Here is a 27,530-nt window from a genome sequence, read left to right as displayed (position 1 = left end):
GTAGAATTTGTGTTCTTGACAGGATGACAATGAAATATTATTTAAACTGATACATAAACAGAAATTATTTTTACAAACAAAAACTGTTTTTGTATTCACAGCCTGAATATATATATATAGCTCTCTCCAGATTTTGTTTTGGTGTTTTCACATACTGGGATTTTCCATTATGCTTATTTTTTGGGAGTGAGGTGGGTCATGTTCTGCTTTAGGATTTTGTTCCATTTTGTGGATTAAACTAAATATTTGGAAAATTAGATGAAGGGAGAAAAAAAAACAGGATAAATAAAACCAATTTACATTTACTCACATTTATTTAAAAAAAATTCTAAGTGCTTGATCAGTCTGAATTCCCATGGTGAATAATCTCACGAAGTTAAAAGCACTCTGTAAACAGGTTCTCGGTGGTCTTCCATTTGAATATCTGTACAAATTTGTACAAATAAATGCACAGATTAGTAATTTCTAAAATTGAAATAACACTTTAAAATTTAGAAGCATTTAGATAAAAAGAAAATGAAAGACTAATATATATAATCCATTCATTCAAAGCCATCTGAAAATCATTTTGTTGCCACAGAACAACAAATTTACTTAAAATAACACTGAACTGCACAAAACTTTATAACAGACGTTTCACATTTCATGATGCACGGCCGATTGTACACAGCAGCGGATACATTTTCTGAAAAGCAGCAAAAAAAAAAGCTAAGTTTAAAGCCTGAGACAAAAAAAAATATATATATATATATTACACTCGTGTGGATTCTACAATACAGCTTCCCAGGATGCATTGTGTCAAAGCTGTAAAAAAAACGTTCATTAAAAGAAATGTTCATCATACTGTGTAGGTGAATATTGCAATTTCTCCATTTTTTTTTTCCCAACTTCAGCCTGTTAGCTCAACTGGCAGCTCTCGGCTACACAGCGTCTCCCACTGGCGAGCCAAGAGCGATATTAGCCGCTCTCTGCAGTCTGCTCCTGGTACGAAAATACACCAATGCACTTCCCCCTCAGCTCCTCCAAGCCCCTGAGTCCTGTCGCCCTTCCTGTCGCTCTCCGCAAAATGATCCATGGTAAGGTGGCACAAAAGATCTGGGCCGGGGACATCGTCGAACACCAGCGTGAGGGCTTGTGGGTAAGTCTGGTAGCCCATTAGCACACGGTCCAGGTCGCGTATTCGTTGGGCATCTGTGAGGCGGTACTTTTCTCTTTGTGGAGGCTCTTTTGCAAACTCGGGTAGCGGATAGCTGATGTGGTCTTCATCCAGGAGGAAGACATCCGTGCTGGTAAGTATAAGAGTCTTGGGCTGTAGGACAGTCTGGTTTTGGGCCGACTGGCCTGGAACAACATGGACCTGGAATACCAGCACGTACAAAAGGATGTTGAAGGAATGAGACGGTGCCTGAGGGGTCTTCCTCTCCGCTACAATGAAGGTGAGGTCTCCGATCTCTTCCTCGCTTGGATATACGAACTTCACTTTGCTGGAATGGACCAGTTCATAGTTCTCCATTTTACCTGATTTGTGAGGAAATGCAAAGATTTCAACATCAAAAATAGTTTGCTAAACATCCAGACAAAATGTTCAGATAAGCACGAGTGACGTATTGAATATTCACAGTGTAAGTAGGCAAACCTGTGCTTTTGTTTCCAAACTGGGAGTAGAAATCCAGCTCAGATGGTTCTGGAGAGGGAACTTTCTCCAGCGAGGACAAAACCATCATCAGCTGCTGCAGGAACCGGTGTGTGCCGTAACCGTCACGGGTCAGACAGGAAATGATCTGATCAGCCGAGGGCCCTTTGGAGAGAAAGGTCATTCTTATAAAGGTTATATAAACTATTCAACTTCAAGTGTTTTCGATCTCAGGTTCATTGCAGCAGAAATTAATTTAGAGTAGAAGTTAAAACTGGAAACTGTTTTGGCAAAAAATGCGATCTTCTCAAAATTTCTCCAGAGAGAAGCAGCAATATGAAATGCCATTTAGTTCCTAAGAGTTGAATTTATGAAGCTTTTGCACAAAACAAACCAGCCAAACTCTGACTCCGTGTAACCACCACTGTATATATTATATATTTGCCGTCCTTCTGTTTAAAGGATTAGCTCACTCCCAGAATAAAAATATCTAGAAAATGTAACTAATCTTTTAAGCTGATGATTACAATTGGTGTCAGCTTAATAAATATGTCATCCAATCATGTATATCTTTGACTCGTTTGGGATGAAAAATGTGACTAGAAGAGATCTTGGTCGAAACAAACTCACCCACGACTCTGAAGTACTGATCGAACAAGCCCACATTGATGCTCTGCAGGTCTTTTAATTTTAGGGTGAAGCAGAAGGAGAAGAGGAAATCGGTGTCCTTGTGCTCGGACGGGTGCCAGGTCCACATCACTGCAAGATCAATCAATTTAATGACTCGATTTTAATGGTCTATCTAGACTGTTGACTAGAACAGCATAAAGAATAGCATATAGAACACCTCTCCAAGATGGCGGCGAGCATGGCAGCTCAGAGTAAACTCTCGTATGTTTTACTTGTTATTTTGTTGTTCTACGTGTTGGATGTTGTTAGTATAACTGTCTACGATAGACACACCTACGTAACGCAACGCTAACCGGACCACAATTTGTGGTGTGATGAGGGGAACCTACACTCTATTAAATCGTTCTGCCCCCCGATCTGGAATTTCATGCTTCTGTGTCGACCATCCTGGCTACTGAGGGATTTTACAGCGATCATTATCACAGCTGTTTACATTCCCCCTCAAACCAACACAGATCAGGCACTTAAGGGACTGTATGGGAATATAAGGGAGCAGGAAACCTTGTACACAGATGTGGCGTTTTTATTTATTTTTTATACAGAGGACTTTAACAAAGCCAACTACAGAACAATCTCATATTTTCAACACATCACCATCAACAGGTATGGTGATCGTGCACTGGACCACTGCTACTCTCCTTTCTCGGATGCCTACAAATCCCTCCCCCGCACACCTTTTGGCAAATTGAATTAGTCTTCCATTCTGTTCCTGCCTGCTGATAGGCAGAAACTGAAACGGGAAGCACCCGCCCTCAGGACAAACCAATGCTGGTCGGACCAATCAGACGCTATACTACAGGACTATATTGATCACGTGGACTAGGACATGTTCCGGGCAGCGTCTGATGACAACATAGAGGTGTACTCCGAAACTGTAACGTGTTTCATCAGGAAGTGTGTAGAAGATGTAGTGCCGACAAAAACAATCCGCATCTACCCCAACCAAAAAAACGTGGATTAATAGCAACGTTCGAGCAGCCTTATCAGTGTGGACAACTGCTTTTAAATCTGGAAACACTGACGTTCGCAAACAAGCCAGTTATGATCTCAGGAAATCCATCAAAGCCGCAAAAAGACAATATATAAACAAAGTTGAAGAACAATTCAACACCAATGATGCAAGAAGCATGTGGCAGGGCATCAATAACATAACAGATTTTAAAGGATATAAACCAGCTACTGTGAACATTGCCGTCTCTGTCGAATGAGCTTAAATCACTTTTATGCTCGTTTCGAGTCTCACAACACCGCCCACACAGAGAGTGCTCCCGCGGCTACTGCAGAAAAGGTGAGTGCACTCCCTCCTCGTCTATGTCGCAGATGTAACCCAATCCTTCGAACAGTTGAATATCTGCAAGGCTGCGCAGAGCATGTGCATTCCAACTTGCCGGACATTTTTACAGACATTTTTAACCTTTCCCCTTTCTCTGTCCATGGCCCCCTCATGCTTCAAAAAATCCACCATTGTGTCCATACCAAAGAAAAATGAAATCATATGCTTGAATGACTGGAGGCCTGTTGCTCTGACACCCATCTTCAGCAAGTGTTTTGAGAGACTCATCAGAGACTACATCTGCTCTGTGCTATCTGCCTCACTGGATCCACTACAATTTGCATATCATTGCTACCGTTCCTCAGACGATGTTATTGCTTCCACCCTACACAAACTCTGGGACTAAACAGATCTCTGTGCAGCTGAACCCTGGACTTCCTGACAGGCAGACGTCCACCTGACTTTTGATTGTCAGGAAGTCCAGGATCCAGCTGAATGGGCAACAACACTTCATCCCCACTAATCTTCAACACTGGTGCTCCTCAAGGCTGTGTCCTCAGCCCACTCCTGTACTCGCTATACACACATGACTGTGCAGCCACACAGCCCCAACGTCATCGTCAAATTCACTGACGACACAATAGTGATAGGCCTGATCACCAACAACGATGAGACGGTCTACAGAGAGGAGGTAAGAACCCTGAATAAATGGTGTCAGGAGAACCACCTCTCACTCAACATCGACAAGACCAAGGAGCTGGTGGTGGATTTCAGGAGACAGAGCAGAGAACACTCACCCATCACCATCGATAAGACACCTGTGGTGCGGGTAAACAGCTTTAAGTTCCTCTGCATTCACATCAATGAGGATCTCACATGATCTACATACACACTAATGCAGTGCTGAAGAAGGCACATCAACGCCTCTTCTTCCTCAGAACATTCTACACATGCACTGTAGAGTATCCTGACTAGATGCATCAATGCTTGGTTTGGAAACAGCAACGCTGGCAACCGTACAGCTCTGCAAAGGGTCATGTGAACTGCCAGCCACATTGTTGGTGGTGAGCTTCCCTCCCTCCAGGACATCTACAACAGGCGGTGTATAAGGAAAGCCCGGAGGATCATCAGTGACACCATAAGTAAATATTTTGCTCACTTGACTGGTTGGTGAGTGAGGATGCCGTATCGTCCAGGATGAAGTAGATGGCTTTGTTGGACAGCAGGACACAGGCACTCGTCTCCAAATCAGGAGATCTGTAGAAGAGCACCGACGTCCACAGGATGTGTTTAAGCTCTTCATTCTCCATCTGCATGCAAACAGTGAGATAAGCACCCTAAGTGTTCTCTCTCTTCATTGCATAATACTGCAGATTATTTAACAGTATTTGCTTAGTCAAGGATTACAATTGCTCAACTGTACTGTCAAAAAAATATTTTCCATGCATTCTGTGCTGTGAACATGATATGATAACTTGAACCATGCAATATATCGTTTTGAATACAGGACAGGTCCATGAAAACAGCCATATACTCTATAAAACCTCAAATTTAAGGGTTAGTTTACCCAAAAATGTCATATACACCTAGGAAGACTTGAGGGTGAGTAAATTATGGGTTAATTTACATTTTTGGGTGAACTACACTTTAAGTGTAGGACATTAAGGATTCTATTGAGGGTTACTATCATGTTATAAACTTTGAATGTTAGGCATGTTTGTTTACAGTTTAGATCCAGTGTAGGATATCCTATAAAAACAAGACACTGGTTTAATAGGAATGCGTTAAGATAGTAGTCTTGAAAACAAGGCAGCTGGCCAAATGTAACACAAAGTAAATAAACAACTGCACAGGAGCCAAGAGCACACACAGGAAGAGAGGGGTTGACCGGAAGGACAAATCAAGGAATATACAGTGTAACCACATAAACAGAACCACAGGAAAAATCAAGATATTGCCTAAATAGGGGACATTGTACAGCACAAACATCCAGGAAATTTCCTTGTAGGATCTGAATCTGCAAAATGCGCAAATGACTTGCCTCTGCAATATTGTCATGGAAGAAGTGAACGAGCTGGTCTCCCTTGAGAGACGAGATGAGGAGTAATGAGGAGGAGAGCGAGAGGTGTGAGGGACACTGGTTGTCCTCCATCAGCTGCTGAATGAGGGATTTGGCTGGATACAGCAGAGACAGGGTCAGGTGGGGCCTTGACACCTCCTGAGGGACGCTGTGGGAAAAAAAGAAGTGCAATATGCATTTGGTAGTACCCAGTAAAGATGGTTGATCTGTAAACTAAGGATTAGGGATACATTTTGACAATTGGTAAAGACCTGCCCCCATTTTGTGTCTCCTTAATGTGATGTGCCAGATTGCTTTGCTGTATGTCGCAACACTTTTTGAGTTGGGATTTCTTGTCTAGTCCAATGAAATTCTGGTTAAGATTTATTTGACAATTCTAATGCTAACAGCTATAGCTACAATTTAAACAATATGTTGGTGCCAATTCCAAACCTCAACTGGCAGACAATGAAGTTATTGTCAGTAAAATGCTAATGTAGTCAAATATAGACCAGTATATTCTTTCTGAAAGTCTCTTTTTAAAAGGCACATATGCTGAAAGCCTTTGCAATGTTTGATCCTAAAACTTTTCAGATAGATTCCAGTCTACAGCTTAGGACTGGAGCTAAAATGGCATCTTTTCATATCTTTGAAAATACTGGTAATGAATTAGCCCCATTACCTGCTGGTAGGTATTCTTTCCATGGTTGTTGCAGGAGCGGGACAACTGTGCACTTTCAAGTGTCCTTTCTTGGTGTGCTGGAGAGCGATGGTCTTAATTTCCCTCAGATTGGAGCGAAGCTGTTTGAAGTCTCTCAGGAATGTGAACTTGTCTTTTGGAAGGGCAAAAACAACACTCAGGCGCTCGTGACCTGCCATCAGTTCTACAACATGCTCATCGTAGAAACGCCGAGAGTTTGAGACAGCCCTACACGAACAGCACTGCTTTGGGTCGAGAAGCATGAAGGAGAGTGGGATACGGGTTACTTTGGAGCAGCTCCGCATCGCACTTGCTTCCGAAGGGTCCTGGGACGCCACAGTGACAAAGTCTACCATGAGAATGCAGAGGTGCCGAGAGGTCAGGAAAAGAATCATGGGATTGGAGGTTTGGTTCGGACTGCTTTCAAACAGGCCGATTTGGGATAATGCATCCAAGGTTACGGAGTTCTTTGGGAACTGTGAGTTATTTGCTACGTTCTTGTCAGAGGTAGATGATTCTAGATCAAGGAAATGGATCAAGTGTCCACCTTTAATGCGGTCCTCACTTTCCTCAAATTCCCAAGAGTTCAGAAACTGTCGGATAAACACTTGAGTGTTAGAGAGGTTCAAAACTTGCTCATTAGTTAGGTTCACATGTGAAACAATGCAAGAGTGCATCTCCTTCAGACTTTGGGCGTTTGAGAAAAAGAACCATCGTGTATTGCTTGACTTGATCTTCAAGGAGAAACAAACCTCTGGAATATCAAACTGAAAGGTCTCAATGTTGGTGTACGGCACAACCAAATCTGTCTCAAGGTTCTCCATTAATTCCTCCAAAGTACTCACTGGTTCTTCTGACCTTATGTGGAAAACCACAAGTGAGCTGTCCGTTGCCACCAAACAAGATGGCCGCTGACTCAAACCTTCTCCAACACTGATGCAAAGAGACCAAATCACCATTTTTACATTATCAATAGCAGGTTCCTTCTTCTCATCCTCTGGTATTTTTTCCTGAATGGTAGATGAAGAGGAACAACCCATGACCTCGTTGGTATCATCTATTGTCATCTCAAAGTACCCATCTCCAGTTTGAGGACTGCCTCGGTCGGTGTCCTCAAGAGACACGGTCTTGCAAGGTATCGGAGTTGATTCTTCTCTATTAGCCTGGTTGATGTGAGCAGAAAGCTGATTGGTAAACTCCTGGTTGGTGGTAGTGTAGGAAAGTAAGGAGGGAGGTACAAAGAGATTCAAAAGATTTGATGTCCAAGGTTTCCATTCCTCTTCACAGCAACAGGGGCTAAAGAGGAAGGAAGTGTTTTCGGGTTAAGCTTTGGAATATTGAACATAAAACCATAAATGCTAATCCTTTTAGCATTTCAACACCTTACTCCTCATGAACTGGAAGTTGCATCAATGGGGAAATATTTTGGTAACATTTTTATTACTACCTTTGTCAATCATAAGTTATATGGCCAAAAATGCAACTTATTGCAACCACATTTGTGAACCTGGACCACAAAACCAGTCTTAAGTGTCAGTTTTTCAATTGAGATTTATACAAATCTATTTAAATATCTGGAATCTGAGGGTGCAAACAAATCTAAATACTAAGAAAATCACCTTTGAAGTTGTCCAAATGAATTCTTAGCAATGCATATTACTAATCAGATATTAAGTTTTTACATATTTACGGTAGGAAATTTACAAAATATCTTCATAGAACATGATCTTTATTTAATATCCTAATGTTTTCTGGCATAAAAGAGAAATTGGTAATTTTGACCCATACAATGTTTTTTTGGCTATTGCTAAAAATATACCCCAGTTACTTAAGACTGGTTTTGTGGTCCAGGGTCAGACTTATGGGATACAAGTATGCTTCAGTATAGCAAAAGAAAAAAAAAATCTATATATAAGAACTGACCTGCTTTCAAAGGTGACCTCCAAAGACAAACTGGAATCAATTTGAGTTTTCACCTGCAAAAAAAGGACCAGTGTTGTGTTCTTGTTGGTTGCTTAAACCATTTGATCAATTAATTAAATGTGCCATAATACAAACCAACCTGTGGAATGATATCACAGGCTGAGTTGTAAACATCATAGCATCTCTGGGTAAATGTAGAATCCACAGGAGTTAATATCTCTTTGGTAATAAAAGCTTTTTCTTTACAAGTAGTTATTTCTGAATGGGAGATAGATGGAAAGCAAAAAATCATTCTTTAGTCAATAAAGTTTAGTTCACACAGCACAATTTGATGCGGCGATGATGAAAATGGATGGTGGTGATCTGATTTGTTTGTTCAGGCAATATATGCTGTATCAATGTTGGGTAATATAGTAACAATTCAAATTCAAAAAGCAGAATAGCGTGAAGAAAAATAGATTGGATTTTAATTCGATTTCAAACCATATATGGATGCATACTGAATTAAGGTTTTTGCTGTTAAAAATAGTCAAACACTACATACCCCCACATATATGTGCATGTATATTAATTACATTCTTAAACATTATACAATCCCATATAGAGTGTGTTTTATATGCAAATGAAAAGGAATGTATAGATTACAAACGGATGTATAGTTGATTATGATTACAATAGAGTATAATCATATTCCATTAATATTTGAGAAACTTTATTAACAATCACATTTTTAGCAGTGCGTAACGCTGAATATTTAGATGTTGTTTGCTAAAACGGAAAGTCTATGAAACTACCCGAGGCTGTTGCTTAGTAACTAACACTCAGGAGACAAATGCGGATCCAATGCTTTATAAATCAGGCCCAGTCGCTATTAGAGCAACACATGCAAATTAACCACCACAAAATTCAACTTTTAAGCTAGTTTAACACTGCAAAGGAAAGAAACGGGTGCCCATTATACTCATTCAAAGCAAAGATATGAGAAAAATCATTGAGGAATGCTGATGAAACGTGATTTATTTCATCTGCAGTGCAGAAACGGATGCACCAAATCTCTGAAATGCAATTACGAGCGGCAGAGCTGCAATAAGTCAGTATGCAGGAGTAACTGAACAGAAATGTAAATGAAATGAGATTTAGCAATCGCTGGTGCAAAGAAAACCTTTTTATAAGGAATACAAATTCAATAGCTTCAGATTGTCATAAGAAAAGAATTCAATACTGTCTGATTATTCATTCACAATCATAAAAATAATCCAATCAAATGATGGCAACACAGAGCATGCTAATTATCTAAATACGTCATGCCTTTTTTTCATATTAAAGGTAAAGTGTGTATATATTTATTTATTTATTTTTGATAATACTTTCTCCTCTCCCATTTTTATATGCAGATTAAACAAGTTTAGGCTAAAGTTTAAAAAAAAACCCTAACCCTATTTTTTTTTATCCAACTAGTGACAGATGGGAGCGTTTGAAACCACACACTTCACTTTTAATACTCCATTTGTGTTCCCCACCTCGTCCCAGCAGCGCGATACATACATGATTACCTTGACTGGAGCAGGAGGAACGAGACAGAGAGGGCGAGGAAGACGAGGGTGGCGCGACGAGAGAGGATGAAGACGACTGTGACCCGCCCGCCGCCTGTCCCGGGACGTCACTCACCTGACAACAATAACATCAAGGCTCCTCTTTTAGTCACAAAAACACAGTGTGACTAATTCAAGACCCCCGGAGGTAATAGTGAGGGATCGTAAACATCTTAAATGTTCATTTGAAATCTTACAACAGGTCTAAACCAGAATGACAAGCCATAAATCACCATGTTAATCAGTTTTTCTACCCACACTATATATATTTCATTGGTCCAAATCCTGCTCCATAAAAAACTTGTTTCAACATTAAATGCAAAATATTGCTTCCTAGGTGATCATAACATCATGCCAGGTTAGGACACGATGTTAGTACTTCCAAAGTAGTACAGTCGTGTTATTACCATAACTACAATTTTTCTGTTTAATTTAATAATGAAAATAATGAGAATAATAGTTAAAAATGATTTAAATCAACAATAAATAATACTCGAAACTGAACAGCTCTACTGATGTAGTGAGTATTTTTCTGCCAAAAGTAGAGTCATGAGTGCACTGCAATGTTTAAGATATTCTATAATATTACAATAGCATATGCACATTTTAAGTTAATGCGTAATCACATTTATTTAACACAGCACGACTGCAAACATGTGACTTGTGGATGACATCCAGTCACTATCAGATTCTGGCCAGGAGAAGGCGCTACAACTCGTGTCTTTCACTCCACTGGAAAATATGTGTTATGTAATCGATGCTGACACACCAGTGCATCAATGTGAGCATATAAAGCCAGACAATGAATCATCTCTTTGGTGATTTCTCATGTCTGATATCAAGGTTTAGGCCGATTCACACCTAAAACAAACTGTCACAATTAATCAAAAAAAGCAATCAGCACACTCCTTTAAAACGCTATAAATATATCACAAATATAATTACTTTACTCAGAAAACCATTAACCTGCCAGACTGAATTAGGACCTCTTACATAACTTTTCATTCAGCGGAGCTTTTACGTAAATTTGTTTCCATTGTCAACTTGACTTTACGTAATTTTTATTTCCTTAATTGGTTTTCTTTAATTCCTTCTAAGCAAAAGCAAAACGAAGAAAATATGTTACTAGCAAAAATGACTAATAATAAATGTTCATAGTAATAATGAATAATAATGTTGTTATGATATTGTAACGATTATAATAATATTACAACTAAATTATCCTTTATCCATTTAATTTACATCAAAAAATAAAAATAAAAGCAAACATTAAATCTTTAAAATACCTTTTTCTCATTGTTTGCCATTCGGTCTTTGGCCTCTTTTGCTTTCTGAATGGCTTTTAGCACCTCCACTGTGTCGAGCTCTTTTTCTGTGGTAATTGTGCCGTCCAAACACACCTGCATGACAAACATGAATTATAAGTAAACAGTAAACAGACCGAACCCTCGATGAAAAGCTCTAGACCCATACCTCGGAGGCCCGGTCGCAGAACTGAGCCAGAACTTTAGTCCGGTAATCTGGGATGATGCACATGGGGTTATCAGCCAGAGACAGTTTCTCCAGACAGGGAAGAGTGCCAATGTTTTTAATTTCATCTAGCTACAAAAAAAAAAAAAACCCAGAAGACAAAATTATGCTGGTGTCAGGAAACCAACGTCTGAGGAAACACTGTAGTAAACTACCTGTGCTAGTCGGTTGCTGCTTAAATCCAAGTTAACCAAGGAGTAAAGTTTACTGAGGCCGGAAAGGGTCTCCAGCTGATTCCCAGACAGATTCAAAGTCTTGATATTCCCCAGTTTAGTGTGAACGCCCTCCAGCACCGTGAGCTTGTTGAAGGACAGATCCAGATGAACCAGGTTGTACAAATGCTGCAGTGAAAATAATAAGAAATACTGAAAACTCACTGGATTCTAAACGTCAATCCTGCTTTGCACCTTAAAAACAATATTAGGAAATTATCTAGAGACAACACACCTGGAGGTTTTCCACTAGAGACAACTCATTATAGCTGAGATCAAGGAATTCGACTTCAGGAATCAGTTTCTGTGTCAAAAAAGAACAGGAAAAGCTCAAATTTTTGTGATAAACAAGGAAAGCTGAATGGAAACTGGTGTGTATTTCATATAATGCTCACCACCGACTCATCAATGCAGCGTATGAAGTTTCGGCTCATGTCTAAAGTAGTGAGCATCTTCCACATGGGAATGATCGCCGTCACAGGACTCTCAGTATCAACCCCTTCAGGTTCCCACTCTGCAAATTCAGACGCTTCGGGAACCAAGATTTCCTTTTGAAGATGAAGCGTACATTGTCATCCGAATAACTTTAAGCACCAATCAAATGGTTTAGAGTAGGGCTGCACGATATTGGGAAAAAATTACATTGCAATATTTTATTTTTCTGCAATATATATTGGGATATGAAATCTAATCAAATTTTTTCTTACAAACAAAAATGGGGTGAGCACACTTACATTCTCATTTTAAATGATTTAAACATCGACACCATTGTGTCAATTGATTAAAATGTGCGAGGGAGAGAGAGCAAGACGTGTTGTTTGAAGACGGTTAGCGTGCGGCAGGGGCTCGCTCGCTCTCTCGCTCTCTCTCGCGTGCTCTCTCTCTCTATATCTCTCTCTCACACTCGCTCTCTATCTCTGTCGCGCTCTCTCTCTCTCTCTCTCTCGCTTGCTCTCTATCTCTCTCGCACGCGCACTCTCTCTCTCTCTCTCGCTTGCTCTATCTCTTTCGCGTGCTCTCTCTCTCTCTCGCTTGCTCTCTATCTCTCTCGCACGCGCACTCTCTCTCTCTCTCTCGCTTGCTCTATCTCTTTCGCGTGCTCTCTCTCTCTCTCGCTTGCTCTCTATCTCTCTCGCACGCGCACTCTCTCTCTCTCTCTCGCTTGCTCTCTATCTCTTTCGCGTGCTCACTCTCTCTCTCTCACACGCGCACGCGCACTCTCTCTCTCTCTCTCTCGCGTGTTACGTTAAGGGCCGGGAGCAGATGGCCCGTACAGTTAATGAATAACGGATCAACTACGACAGCCTACACAACTATTGTAGATTCGTACATCGCGATATCAATGCTTAAATGACACATCGTGCAGCCCTAGTTTAGAGGTTAGTTGGTTTCAAGAATTTGTCCTTGTAAAAACTAAAACATCCTTTTAACCTTGTAACAGACCATTCTTAGTTCTTAATACTCTTTCCTGCGTTTTTTTTTTTCATTTTCTAGCGTACCTTCATACTGCTGGCTGAACGATGGATGCTAAGCGTGGCCAGGGTGGGCTTGAGGGAAGGCAGACCTTTGATCTGTCCAGCAGCACAATCACTGATCTGAGAATCAACATCAAGTGTTAGACACTTCGCCGTCCACAGGCCTTCACAAAACACAAACCCTGAGTCTCTTCACCTCGATCTGAAGCAGCGATTTAAAGATGGACAGGTCAAACGGGAGGCTCTGCTCCTCTATGTTACTCGTCCCCACCGCTGCTTTCATTCCAGGGATCTGAGAGTGAAGATTTCATGTCAGAAGCAGATAAAACATAAGAGTTCTGACACTTTTCCTGCAATTTTTTTCCTACTTCCACTACTATGTTTTCAATAGAGACTCTAAAAATTGGGATGGCAACAGTGAACCAGTTTATATATACACTGCTAAGTGACAAACTCAAACCTTGAGGTACTTGAGGTGGCAGGTGAAGTCCAGGATGTGTCCCAGGTCAGCTTTGGCATCTCCGTTGGCGCAGGTTGGCTTGGCAAGTTTTAGCTGCTGCGTGACGGCGTACAACTGGAGCGGCCTGAGGAGAAACACCTCGCCTGCAGCCAACAACTGCTCACCTAGAGGAAGAGACAAAACTACTACATTAGAGAGATCCTGATGGCATGCAAAACTTTTGTAGAAACATACACATACGTAGAAATCACTGAATGAGGATGTACTGAACTGACAAAAAAAATCTTACCAACCTCAAACTTAAGTGCATTGTAGTGTAAAGCTGCTCATATTATGTATTATGTAAATAAAAACACTGATTAAAAATGAATTTCAACATGGGGACTGCAGAAGAAAATGCGTCTACGATTATTTTATAATTTATTTGCATATTTTTTTATAGCATATCACTGGGAGTCCAAAATTTTTTTTTTTTTTTAAAGGTATCATCAGAGTGCAGTTATGAACCTTTTCTAAATTAAAATATTTGATGCCTGATTTCACTTATGCATGCTAAAGTCTCATTCGGAGCATTATTATAATAGCATAGATTTATAATACTGCCCATTTCATTGTTTTTCAGCCAATGCATGAAATGTTCCAATATTAACAATTCTAGGAATGAATAACAACAGACCCTTGTGAAAGAGCTCTTCGGCCAGGGCAGCAGCAATTCCATTGATTTCCTGAAAATAATGAAGTTCAAGTCAAAGATGGAAACTCTCACAACAAACCTTATTCAGCTATTACATTTTATTTCATTTTAAATGTCCACAAATAATAACCAGTGGCCTTGTTCGTTGACTAAACTGCACAAACTGCTCCAGCTGAAACAGCAACGTCACTGGAATGAGTTTAATGATCTGCATGTGCTTCGTCAACTCATTTCCTGAAAGATTGTATCAGGGGAATGCAGAAATGACTCTGATTTCCTTGAGACATCCTGTCTAAAGGAGCTTTTTGCCCACACAATGAAAACGGTCACGCCATCCAAGATGTAGACAAGTTTATTTCCACATCAGAACAGATTTAGAGAAATGGATCCTCTGCAGTGAATGGGTGCCGTCAGAATGAGAGTCCAAACAGCTGATAAAAACATCACAATAATCCACACAACATATTTGTTTAGAACGGTTTTAGCTTGTAAACGGTGCTTGATCTGTGCATACTTCTCTCCTGATTCAGAAGAGAAAATGTATTCACTGGATAAAGCAAAATTAAAGATAGAAGCCAGAAGACATGGTTTTAAGTTAAAAATCTCTTAATAATGGATTGGTTTCTTACATTCACCCCACTTTTCTCTTCACTTGTGTATTATTGGGATGTTTTCATCAGCTTTTTGGACTCTCATTCTGATGACACCCATTCACTGCAGAGGATCCACTGGTGAGCCACTGATGTAATGCTACATTTCCCCAAATCTTGACATTTTCCCCAAGTCTTTAGTTTTGGTTTAACTACCCGTGGTGCTTCTTCAACTCATTTCCTGAAAGATCTCGCCAGAAATGCAGAAATAACTCTGGTCTCCTCATGATATCCTGTTTTTCGGTCTACGTATTTTGAGTGAATGAGTACTAATGGATGTTGACTTGCACAAATTCAACACGAAAGCCAATTTAGGACAAATGCACACACATAAAGCACTTCAGCTCTCCAAAACGACTCACTCCGGTCACGTGCCTATTCAACAACACTAAAGCCTTTCAGAGATCAATATCAATAACTCGACTGTCATCGCTTCCAGCCAGATAACAGGCCCTGCTGTTTCTTAAAACCATTTATACGGCTGAGATCAGAGCATGCAGTGCAACACGATTCATCTTCACGTGATGAAAGCAAGAGAGCAAGAGTTGCATGTGATCGCTTTAGATGGACTACACACAAACTCCGGTTAGCATTTAACTATCATGTGACTGATATAAAGCAGAGGAATGTTCGGTTTACAATCTTCAGCTTCTTAGAGCATAAAAACTTACATATAAGTGAAAGAGTAAGAAGTTAGACAGGACTTTGGGGGTGGATGCAGGGAATCTGCTCAGGAGCGTTTGGAGGTAGACCTCCAGCTCCTTCTGTCGCTTCTCCACGAAGCTTTTCGAATTTTTGCCGATGATCTTCTTGGGCGGCAACAGATGTTTATCGATCTTCTTCTCCACGGTGAGCTGGAGTCAACAACATTTAATCAGTTTGATCAGTCACTCGCTCCAAACTACCAATTAAATATCTAATATCTGTGGTCTGATCTGTTGCTTTAGGGGACATAACTCACTTTTTCATGCAACTCGTGAAAGTCGCTGTATCGGTGCTTCACAGTCCAACTGTGATCTCCAACAGTCACCTCTATGATGTAAACCTGAAAAATAGATTTGAGTTTAAAAACCAAATATCTTTACCTTTGTTTTTCATAATCAATATGATTTTATAAACTGGTATTGCTCATAAATGGGTAACTAATCTCTGCAAACCAACAAGCACCGCTCCACTTTGTCATGCAATCATAACAATATAACTCACATTGTGCATTATGCAAATAATTAAAGTGGCCTGACACTGTATTAACCGCTATTATTATTATTATTATTATTAATTACTAACAATTAAACACGGGATTAATGTAAACATTGATACATGATTCACATATATATTTTATGTATTATAAACCAAAATTCGCTCTTATGCAACGCAGATTCTTAATTAAAACGTCTATTTTATCTTAAAGGTTAACGTTACACAAGTAATCTTTTGATCAAATAAATATATTTTAACCACCAAAACTAACAATATAAATAATTTTCATGCATTTATTCAAAAACTGGTATCATCATAAAGATGAATATGCACTAAACGCGCGAGCCAAATGAATCGCATGAAGCTGACCGTGTAACTCTCCACCAGCTCGGATCCGACGATACGGACGCGTTTCTCCGCGCACGGCTCCGGTAGATGCGGCGCGTCCATCTTCACTTCACTTCAGAGTTTGAACGCGTCGCCATGAAAAATGCAGAGCTAGCTGTCATGTAGCTCCTCCATCTTTGTTGTGGTCAAACGGGAGCGAAGCACCGCCTTCTCGTATCACTCACGCACCGCGGAGCTCACGCTCAGAGAGAGCTTTATCGCCCCTCACCGCGTGCGGGTGTTACTACTCAATCTATTAGATTCAAATTGGCAGGACTGTAAAAAAAAAAAAAAGCTTGGAATATGAGTGCAGAAATATAATAATAGCAATGAAAAGATCTAGACAATAGAAGAAAACAGTATAACAAATTAAATGTATAGAAACAAAGTAGATAATGTGAACATTTCATACCAGAGTGTTTAAGATGTAAACACACACAGGCTGAGGGTCACTGTGGTAGACTGTAGGGAAACACACTGAGGACAGACATAATACAGAACTTCAGTTATACACATCAACACTATCTATAATGGTCTACTCGTTCACACACACACACACACACGTATATATATATATTACATTTAAAAAATGTAAACTTTCAGATATTCTAGAGTCATTAGATGTACAGTAATACATTCAAGAAGTTTTTTTTTTTTTGATGGTTAGAGCTTACAGCTCATAAAAGTCAAAAATATATATATATAAAGCAATACTTGCTAGATTTTAATATTAAACACATTTTATTTAACATTTTAAAATACACATACAGATACATACACAAAATGCATACGTTTACAGAACATAGGGTATTGTCAGTCCATCACAATCACACGAAACCCTTGCAATTTCACAAGGATCCTCTAGGGGCTTCAGAGACAAGTAATTGATTGTAACCAATTAATGCATAAAAAAACCCTAAATAAAAAATAAAAAATAACATGAATTGTAACATACAAACTGTAATAATTCTGTAAATTTGATTCAAATAAATTCGTTTTAATTATATGTTGGCTATGTATGTATTTAGGCTTATGTATATGTATATAAAGTAAATAAATTATCGGTCAAGTATTATTATAAATATTCTAAAACATTAATAATGATAATAATTAAGCCATCATGACTGCATAGAATGCTATCAATTGTTACACAAAATATGTATTTAACTTATATGACAATTTGTTCCCATATGTAAATTCAGTAACAATTGAAGGTTGGTAAAACACACTGAACATTTTTTTGGAATGTTCTGGTTCCCACAAATGTTCTTATTCGGTTCTTTAAAAAAAAAAAAAATAATAATAATAATAATAATAATAATAATAATACATGTGAACCATATGGAACAGAAACATTTGGGGCACGTTCTGTGTTTACTGGGATGGACCCTCCACAAGTTAAAATAGACTTAATGTACTATCTATCTATCTATGTGAGTTCATTCATTCCTCACTACTTCACCGCTACTCGAGAAAGCGTATTAAATGCATTCACTCGTTCATTTATTTGTTTATTTATTCAAGTCAGGCTGTCTTAAGAAGGCAACCATCTTTTGCACGGGTCTTTAATCTCGTTTTTTTTCTTCCCTTTTTCATACGGAAACGCAGAGCAACCACTGATCTATAATAGAGATTGTCATTATATATAGATCAGTGGGTGCAACTCATTACTATATTTAAGCAACAAACCTCTTTAATTGTTATGCAAAGGTTTTTCGAGGCTGGTTGAATGGAAAAAAAGTGTCACTTCTTCCAGCACAACGACAGGTGTGTTTATATGCGGTTATGTCATAAAGTAAGCATTTTTATCCGCTAAAATAATAATCACTCATGCGGCTAAATCGTTCGCTTTTAGACTTGATTAAACAAATGCCACATCGACGGAAAATCTTAGCCATATCATGGATAAATAATCAGAAATTGAGTTTGTATGTTTTATTGTGCATTTAATATCTTAATAAGGTAATCGAGCGTGCGTCTTCGTACAAGTCCAAAACTGAACTGAGAAATTAACATATCGACAACGACATAACCGTACAGAACAGCCATAGTTTGTTGTCCTCACATCTTTCACATACATCACGTATGCACGCTCTTTGTCGTGTTGACGTCTCTCGGCTGATCTAAGAGCAGTTGTGCTTTCTTGACCATATATGAGACGCGGATTATGACTGAAAAAAACTGATCCTGGAACAGCAGCTGCGGAGACGAGATGGACCGAACCATCCTGTTCCCGGAGGGGTGCAATACGGAGGGAGGGTTTTTGCAATACGAAAAACGGCGTTGTCGCTGCTCTTCACGTAAAAGGAGAGCTTTTTTTAAAGACATAAAGTGTAAGTGCAAATTAGCATATATATATGATGTTGCTAGATAAAACTGTAGTCATGTTTTAAATACTTCACCTCAAGAAAGAATGAAACGCCCCTATCCCTTCGAAGCAGTTTGACGCGCCCGAACACTATAAATACGCCACTAGCCGCGGATTTCTGTAGATGTCAACTGTCATTTCTAGATCGACTCTAGTCTGAGACGGAGAGAAAACGTAGTTTGTTGGCACTTATCCAAAGTAAAACAAACTACACACATATCTTTCCACTCCTCAGACATTTAGACAACGATTCTGCGTTCAATCTGAAGCAAAAAAAGACACTGGTTACTCGGAAAAGCTGAGAAGGGGTGTGACTGATCTCAGATCAGCCGTCAAGCTGCCTATACAGAGGGCACTGCGCCAGGCTATGTGCCATCTAAAGCCAGTGACAAAGAAAAAATCGGAAAAGATTGTAAAAAGGTAGACGACCGAGGGGGTGATTCGTGTAGAGAGGCACGAGTAACCAAAACCCTTAAGCGAGGAGAAGAAACAGCCTTTGTTGCCCTCCAGATTATGTGAGAGCGCACTACAGCTGATGCTAGAACCTGAGAAAATGTGCGGAAGGAGCATGATATGCCAATGGGAGGTCTACAGCAACAGACCCTCCATCAAGGAGACGGAGAAACCCAAGAGCGAGTCGAGGAGAACCAATGGCGCCGCCAAACAGAAGTGGCACAAGTGGGGAAAGAGGCCAGGAAGGAGGGCGCACTATCCAGAAATGCGCAGGCATCGAGCAAGATTGTCTCGGTGGTCTGGCACTCTGGTTTCATTGCGTCCTGCCAATGTGAAAGGCAACCGAGCGCCTGGCATGAGAGCGCCCAGGAACACCAACCAGTTCCTCATGCACGAGAAATACCAGATGATGCACATGCGATCGGACTCTGTTGGCACCGACAGCGGGTCCGACTGCGAAATGGACTTTGCGGATATGGACTCGTACCTGTGCGTTCTGGAGAACGCTAGAGGCGCACTTTTGGACAGTCCAGATCTGCCTTCGCCGCCCACATTTTACGCCCGACAGATGAACCAATGCCAGCCGTTTTCCTTCTTCAGCTTCAACCAGGAGGAGAGCATGCAGTATTTCCCATCGGAAGACGATATGATGCAAAGCGAAGACTTCATGCAAAGGGACTTCAAAGAATTCTGTGACTCTGTGGCACCATGTATTTAGACACCTGCCACAGGTAACATGTTTACATCACTGTTTTTAACATCTAAGTCTGTGGATTGCAATGTGAGAGGCATTTGTTTGTTTGTTTGTTCTGTGATGTGTTATACTATTGGGGGGGGATGTGGAAAGGGTCCAAAGTAGGAGTGTGACCAGCCAGCCAATCACCATCGAGCTCACTTGATCACTCTTGACAAACATAGCAGTGGTTTGTACTGCAAAACTAAATCCCATGTGAATGTTTTTCATAATAAATCGACATTTTGCTAAACTTGGTCTATATATTTTTTTATTACGTGATTCATTTTGGGTATACTTTGCTTGGTGAATAATGACCTGCAATTATAAAATGCATAGAGTGACTTGTCAGAGATAATTATTCTCAACCTTTGGCATGGTTTATGTTTGTAATGATGTTAAAACTGAATAAATCAATATACTGCGCCTTATAACGTTAGAAAGGATGAGACGGTAATCAAAATATTTTGGGGTCAAAAGGTAGAGGCGTAACAGAAATATGATGCCTGTGTAACATTTAAGAAGCTTCTTTCCAACACACACACACACACCCTTCAAGTACAGCAGAGCTGGGTTTCAGAGATCTGACACAAGAACAATAGCAAAGCTCATGAGAAAAGGTGTGTGTGTGTGTGCAAAAGAGTGTCTATATAAGCACATAATCTGCGTCACTCATTAGGTTTCCATTTTTACAGCACACAATGAGACCTATGATCATCTCTGGTCTTTTGTATATGACAAGATATCGGTGTTAATAAGGAAATTTAGTGCCCCAATAGTCAATAAAAATGCAAAAAGGCTCCAGTGAAATCTTTCTCGTGAATAGAGACCCGAGTGTTTTGATCAGCAGCGGTTCAGCCCCTTTCCTGCGCAGCTTGCCAACTCCATGTCAGATAATTATGGTGCAACTTCTTCAGGCCAAACCAGCAGTATTGTGTGTTCAATTCACTGGCTTCATTTGAAGCCAATTAACTGCATATATATATATAAAAAAAAGATTTTACTGAAGTATGGAGTGTTATTGAGTAGTTGACGTGGCAGGTGTGACATGATCTATTTAAAACTATAGATATTATTATATATTATTAAGTATTATTTTTATGACCTCACAATAATTCAGAGAAATGTTTCTAATATTCATGTAAAATTACTATATATATATATGTGTGTGTGTGTGTGTGTGTGTGCTCTTGTTTTTGTGACATATCAGGACACAACTCTGTATAATGACATGGGTATGACACAGGTATTACAAGAAGAGGGTGACATATGAGGACATAACCCATGTCCCCATTTTTTCAAAACGCTTATAAATCATACAGAATTAGTTTTTTTTTTAGAAAGTAAAAATGCACAAAGTTTCCTGAGAGGGTTAGGGTTAGGTGTAGGGTTGGTGTAGGGCCATATAATATACAGTTTGTACAGTATAAAAACCATTACACCTATGGGATGTCCCCACTTTCCACAAAAACAAACGTGTGTGTGTGTGAAACTTAATGATCCTAAATATAGGCTCCATTAAAATGGACTGAATGAATTTCAGAAAGACATTATCATCTCATTGTTATGAATTATTAGTTATTATAGTTATATAGTTATCATAGTTTACTATAACTAAAACCGTGAAAAGTTCTTTAACTGAAATAAATGGTAACTGAAAATAAATATAATGAATAACTTAAACCAAAAATAAAAACTATTTAGACATTTAAAAATAGTAATAAGAAAAAAAACACAAACAAAACACACAACAAAGTTGCTAAAATCTACTAAAATGTCAAAAGAAATAATTATTTAAAATATGAGTAAATATCAGTCTCCACAAAAAAAGGACAGTATAACAAATACTATTATATTAAATTATCATGCATTACAGTCATAAGATTGTGAAGAAATGTGTTAACTTGCCATGATAGATAGATAGATAGATAGATAGATAGATAGATAGATAGATAGATAGATAGATAGATAGATAGATAGATAGATAGATAGATAGATAGATAGATAGATGTGGCATGGACATGAATGACACTTTCCCTTAAACATTAATATAATTTAAATCTTAAACCTTAACACTTTCTCAGTGCAGTGCATTGAACTTTTTACCTCTATTGTTCTATTCAAACACATGCACATTATCCAACTGGTTCAAGATTATACAAGCTTTATGCCAGGAACAAGATTTTGGCACCGGACATGTATGTGTCGAATGAGGCAACGCCACCCTTTGGACCAGAGCTCAAGGTCTTAGATCAAATGTGTGTGGTAGTTTGTGATCAAGGTTGGCGGAAGAGTTAATCAGTAAACAAAGCAGTTTAACACCAAACAAAATAGTGTAAAATAAATATGATATAACATGTAGATCATTGTAAGAAAGGACGCTCCCATTCTGAAAATGGGCAGATGGCATGACATATCTGGGCAGTGTTTTGCATCATATTTATAATTAATGTATAATTATAATGACCTCATTGGTTTTGTGACCACATAGTGATTTAGGAACTGCATGAAATACTTGTACTTGATAAAGTTAATATAAAAGTTTATTTTGGGCCAAACACAAAATGTAAATGACATTTTCGGAGGAAATGTAGAAATCCAATATAAATTTCAAACTGAAACTCTCAAATAAGGAAGGATAAGGTTGCAAAGAAGCAGAATATCTTGATCATATGACACTTATGGTGGGAGGAGGGGAAGAACAAGATAACGGCTGCTAACAGTCAAGCTGGAACTTTAGTAAACAACACAAGATTCTGTCTGTAAGGTTAAACCTGGCTCTCCATGCATGCCTCGTTCTCCTTTTCTTTATCTTTTATAAAAGTACTTCATATTTAACCTGATAACCGTCACTCACGTTTTTGAAGATAGACATGAATGTGCATGATACAAACCTAATTTTTTATAATTCATGACTGAAAACATTTTGTAACATGATTTTGATGTACCATTTACATGGTAATGCAATGTCTGATTTTAAAATGGGTTTTAAAGGATGAATTTTGAGATTTTATGTTTTCAAGTGATATATAACTTCTGATGATTTCTAAAATGTGATAGAGAAAAAGGCAACGAGGAAGTCTTTTTTTTAAACAAAGGTCAAAGCTCCTTTTGTAATGTAGATTTCTGAGGGTGCACTCTTGTCATAAATTAATCTATAACTTTCCCTACATAATTTTTAACAAAAAATATTGGTAAAATATATACTTGAGAGTCTTAGACCTTTCCAACGTTATATAGTTTGTCAAGATTAGATTAGATTTGATTGTAATATAGAATAGTCAACGTAGGCGTCCCGTATACGGGACGGGGTGACATTTAACAGGTTAAACACTGAAAGCCAACATTAAATGAACAATGACCTTATTTAATACCCATTCCTCATGCTGTTGTGCATGAATAATCAGTAGACATTACTCAATAATAAAAAAGTCTTTGTAAACCTTGTGCAATTTCGTAACAAATCATTAATAAGCTGTTTTAAATAACAGTGTCTCCTACAGATAAATGTGTCAAGATTTTGATGAGACATTTGTCATTGGCAAAATATATTGTAAGTTAATGATTATTGAATAAACAAGAAATTAAAAGCAAAACAAGCCTCAGTGGAGACTGACACCAAAGAAATTAGTTGTAATTAGTTGTACTTTGGTTGCATATAAAACATTAGATCAATTACAGATCATTCCAGAAGTGGTCAAGACTGGAAAATGCAAAAATATGCACTGGCTAATACTACAGTAGAAATGGAAAAACTTTACATGCTTCCTAACATGCAAACTAAAATGTGCACTGTACCTTTAAATGCAGAGAGCTTGGCAACAGTTGAGGGCTGGGTTGGATCTTTGTGTGTTTTGTGGGGGATGGGTTCCTCTGAAAGGCCTTTGCTATAGAAACAAATATGTGACCTGTGGTGTAAACTTTGGGTGGAATAGGTGCACAATCACGTCCTCTTTTTCTCTCTCAATGACATGTCATGGCCTGCAACACCAGAGGCATGTCAGACTGACTCATAACTGTTTGACAGGCCGAGCGAGTTATCAATACAAACTAGCATGCTGTCATGATCCAGAGTGTTTTCACACCATCAAAAGTCACTGAATCATCATGCAATGTAAAGTGTGTGCTTTAAAAACAAAGCATTTTAGAAAGTCACCCAACTTTATTCCTTGAAAATGGCTGTATGGTTGTTTGGATATGAAAATGTTATTGATTTAAGCAGTAAGGTACATATTTATGGTAGTTAGCACCTCCCTTAGCTGTGATTATATTCACAATACAGCATAGCTTAAAATGGTATAGATCTACCTGCTAATAAACTGCTGACAAGTGACAATGTATCCTAAACACACTTTGGATAAAAGTGTCTGTCAAATACATGTTGATGCGTAAAGCCATTTATATTTACATTGTTGACATGCACTTTTATCCAAAGAGACTAACCATGCATTGAAGATAAATTTTTAGCATTTCATTAGCAGTTTTTGCTTAAATTAGTAACTGCACACTAAATAGATGTTGCACTAAAGTCAATGACCTTTACATCTACAAATATATATATGTTATGATTTGTTTGACAGACACTTTTATGTAAAGTGATCTCAGATCTTCAATAATTTTTTTAGAAGTTAGCGCCATCTGAGGCTATGCTACATTGTGAGTATAATCACAGCTGAAGGAGTTTCTAATTACATTCTTTAGCCAAAAATATGTACCTTATTGCTGAAATCAGTAATCTTTGCTTGTTTTGCACTGTTTTGCACTAAAGTCATTGACATTTACATTATGCATATGAGAGAACTTTTATCCAAACTTACTCACAAGGTGCGTCCCAAATGACGCACTAAACATGCACTATGTACTTATGTTATGTACTCAACTGTATAGTGAATTAATTTTATAAGTTTATTTTGTCATTCATCATCAGAGTCTGATAGCCTTTCTCCCTCTCCTTCAACACTTCCTTTTTTTAAAAGTTATTTAAGTGCATCATCTGTGCATTTCTAGGAGCATTTTCTTCTTTTTCGGAATTTTCAGTGTGAAAGCACTACTCACACTATTTACTCAACAAAACAGCATAGCATACTGCATAATTTGCAAATTGGGACATACCATTAGTTTTTTCGGTTATTTCAGTGCAACATCCAGGTATTTAAAGTGCAGTTTTTCTTTGTGAAATTTTAATGTAAATGCACTTTTTGCACTATTTATACAAAAAACGCCATAGAACAAGTACAGTATTGTTCAAAATAATAGCAGTACAATGTGACTAACCAGAATAATCAAGGTTTTTCGTATATTTTTTTATTGCTACGTGGCAAACAAGTTACCAGTAGGTTCAGTAGATTCTCAGAAAACAAATGAGACCCAGCATTCATGATATGCACGCTCTTAAGGCTGTGCAATTGGGCAATTAGTTGAATTAGTTGAAAGGGGTGTGTTCAAAAAAATAGCAGTGTGGCATTCAATCACTGAGGTCATCAATTTTGTGAAGAAACAGGTGTGAATCAGGTGGCCCCTATTTAAGGATGAAGCCAACACTTGTTGAACATGCATTTGAAAGCTGAGGAAAATGGGTCGTTCAAGACATTGTTCAGAAGAACAGCGTACTTTGATTAAAAAGTTGATTAGAGAGGGGAAAACCTATAAAGAGGTGCAAAAAATAATAGGCTGTTCAGCTAAAATGATCTCCAATGGCTTAAAATGGAGAGCAAAACCAGAGAGACGTGGAAGAAAACGGAAGACAACCATCAAAATGGATAGAAGAATAACCAGAATGGCAAAGGCTCAGCCAATGATCACCTCCAGGATGATCAAAGACAGTCTGGAGTTACCTGTAAGTACTGTGACAGTTAGAAGACGTCTGTGTGAAGCTAATCTATTTTCAAGAATCCCCCGCAAAGTCCCTCTGTTAAAAAAAAGGCATGTGCAGAAGAGGTTACAATTTGCCAAAGAACACATCAACTGGCCTAAAGAGAAATGGAGGAACATTTTGTGGACTGATGAGAGTAAAATTGTTCTTTTTGGGTCCAAGGGCCACAGGCAGTTTGTGAGACGACCCCCAAACTCTGAATTCAAGCCACAGTACACAGTGAAGACAGTGAAGCATGGAGGTGCAAGCATCATGATATGGGCATGTTTCTCCTACTATGGTGTTGGGCCTATTTATCGCATACCAGGGATCATGGATCAGTTTGCATATGTTAAAATACTTGAAGAGGTCATGTTGCCCTATGCTGAAGAGGACATGCCCTTGAAATGGTTGTTTCAACAAGACAATGACCCAAAACACACTAGTAAACGGGCAAAGTCTTGGTTCCAAACCAACAAAATTAATGTTATGGAGTGGCCAGCCCAATCTCCAGACCTTAATCCAATTGAGAACTTGTGGGGTGATATCAAAAATGCTGTTTCTGAAGCAAAACCAAGAAATGTGAATTAATTGTGGAATGTTGTTAAAGAATCATGGAGTGGAATAACAGCTGAGAGGTGCCACAAGTTGGTTGACTCCATGCCACACAGATGTCAAGCAGTTTAAAAAAACTGTGGTCATACAACTAAATATTAGTTTAGTGATTCACAGGATTGCTAAATCCCAGAAAAAAAAAGTGTTTGTACAAAATAGTTTTGAGTTTGTACAGTCAAAGGTAGACACTGCTATTTTTTTGAACACACCCCTTTCAACTAATTGCCCAATTGCACAGCCTTAAGAGCGTGCATATCATGAATGCTGGGTCTTGTTTGTTTTCTGACAATCTACTGAACCTACTGGTAACTTGTTTGCCACGTAGCAATAAAAAATATACTAAAAACCTTGATTATTCTGGTTAGTCACATTGTACTGCTATTATTTTGAACAAGACTGTACATAAGCACGCGATTATTATTTAACAATTTCTTCTATACCGCGTTAGTCTTCGACGTATATTCACAATATTCACACAGTTAATGCTTAAACTTAAACGGAAGAGAAGAAATTGTTGAATGAAGTCACTATTTTTATTTTCTTTGTGCACAAAAAATATACTTGTAGCATCATAACGTTACAATTGGACCACTGATGTCACATGGGCTATTTTAATGATATCCTTACTACCTTTATGGGTTTTGAACATGGTAGTTCATTTGCTGTCTATATGGGGGGTCAAAAAGCTGTCAGATTTCATAAAAAATATCTTAATTTGTGTTCCGAAGATGAACATAGGTCTGATGGGTTTAGAAAAACATGAAGGTAAGTAATTAATGACAGAATTTTCAATTTTGGGGGAATTACATTCTTAAAAGGCACAGGCAAAGGTAAAATGTATTTACATAGCATATTTCACACACAATGGCAATTCAAAGTGCTTTACATATACAAAGGATTTAAAATAATCATGAAAGAAATAACAATAATAATCACATAATTAAAAACAATGTTTAAAATGTAAAAAATGATTTTAAAATTTATTTTAAATGAATTAAAACAGTTAAGAATAAAAATTATTATACATAAAAT

At 38.4% G+C, this 27,530-nt stretch overlaps 2 protein-coding genes across 4 annotated transcripts; one reads left to right on the top strand and one right to left on the bottom strand.

Moving 5' to 3' along the window:
- Positions 1–557: 557 nt before the first annotated feature.
- LOC113040199 (nischarin) lies at positions 558–16,756 on the bottom strand. 3 transcript variants are annotated; one of them, XM_026198519.1, is made up of 21 exons: positions 16,461–16,756; positions 15,853–15,936; positions 15,563–15,745; positions 14,224–14,272; positions 13,548–13,711; positions 13,284–13,379; positions 13,112–13,207; positions 12,008–12,160; positions 11,848–11,916; positions 11,556–11,741; positions 11,344–11,472; positions 11,157–11,270; positions 9,832–9,946; positions 8,418–8,536; positions 8,279–8,331; positions 6,338–7,651; positions 5,638–5,824; positions 4,756–4,906; positions 2,264–2,392; positions 1,637–1,798; positions 558–1,518 (listed from the first exon to the last, which is right to left on the bottom strand). In XM_026198519.1, the coding sequence occupies exons 1-21, from the start codon at positions 16,539–16,541 to the stop codon at positions 890–892; spliced, it is 4,263 nt and encodes a 1,420-aa protein (XP_026054304.1). In that variant the 5' UTR covers positions 16,542–16,756; the 3' UTR covers positions 558–889. The 3 variants fall into 3 exon arrangements, 2 of the variants coding, with proteins under 2 accessions (XP_026054304.1, XP_026054305.1); XR_003275163.1 differs by lacking the exons at positions 558–1,518; positions 1,637–1,798; positions 2,264–2,392; ... (1 more) ...; positions 5,638–5,824; positions 6,338–7,651 and having other exon boundaries at positions 9,824–9,946; XM_026198520.1 differs by lacking the exons at positions 558–1,518; positions 1,637–1,798; positions 2,264–2,392; ... (4 more) ...; positions 8,418–8,536; positions 9,832–9,946 and adding an exon at positions 10,511–10,731.
- A 2,206-nt stretch (positions 16,757–18,962) lies between these two features.
- Positions 18,963–20,285, top strand: LOC113040198 (uncharacterized). The gene has a single exon (XM_026198518.1). It carries the CDS (start codon positions 19,382–19,384, stop codon positions 20,015–20,017), a length of 636 nt encoding a protein of 211 aa, XP_026054303.1. The 5' UTR covers positions 18,963–19,381; the 3' UTR covers positions 20,018–20,285.
- Positions 20,286–27,530: the final 7,245 nt, after the last annotated feature.

The sequence above is a fragment of the Carassius auratus genome, chromosome 22, assembly GCF_003368295.1.
Source record: "Carassius auratus strain Wakin chromosome 22, ASM336829v1, whole genome shotgun sequence".
NCBI classification, from domain to species: Eukaryota; Metazoa; Chordata; class Actinopteri; order Cypriniformes; family Cyprinidae; genus Carassius; species Carassius auratus.
This window is presented reverse-complemented; position numbering and strand designations above follow the sequence as displayed.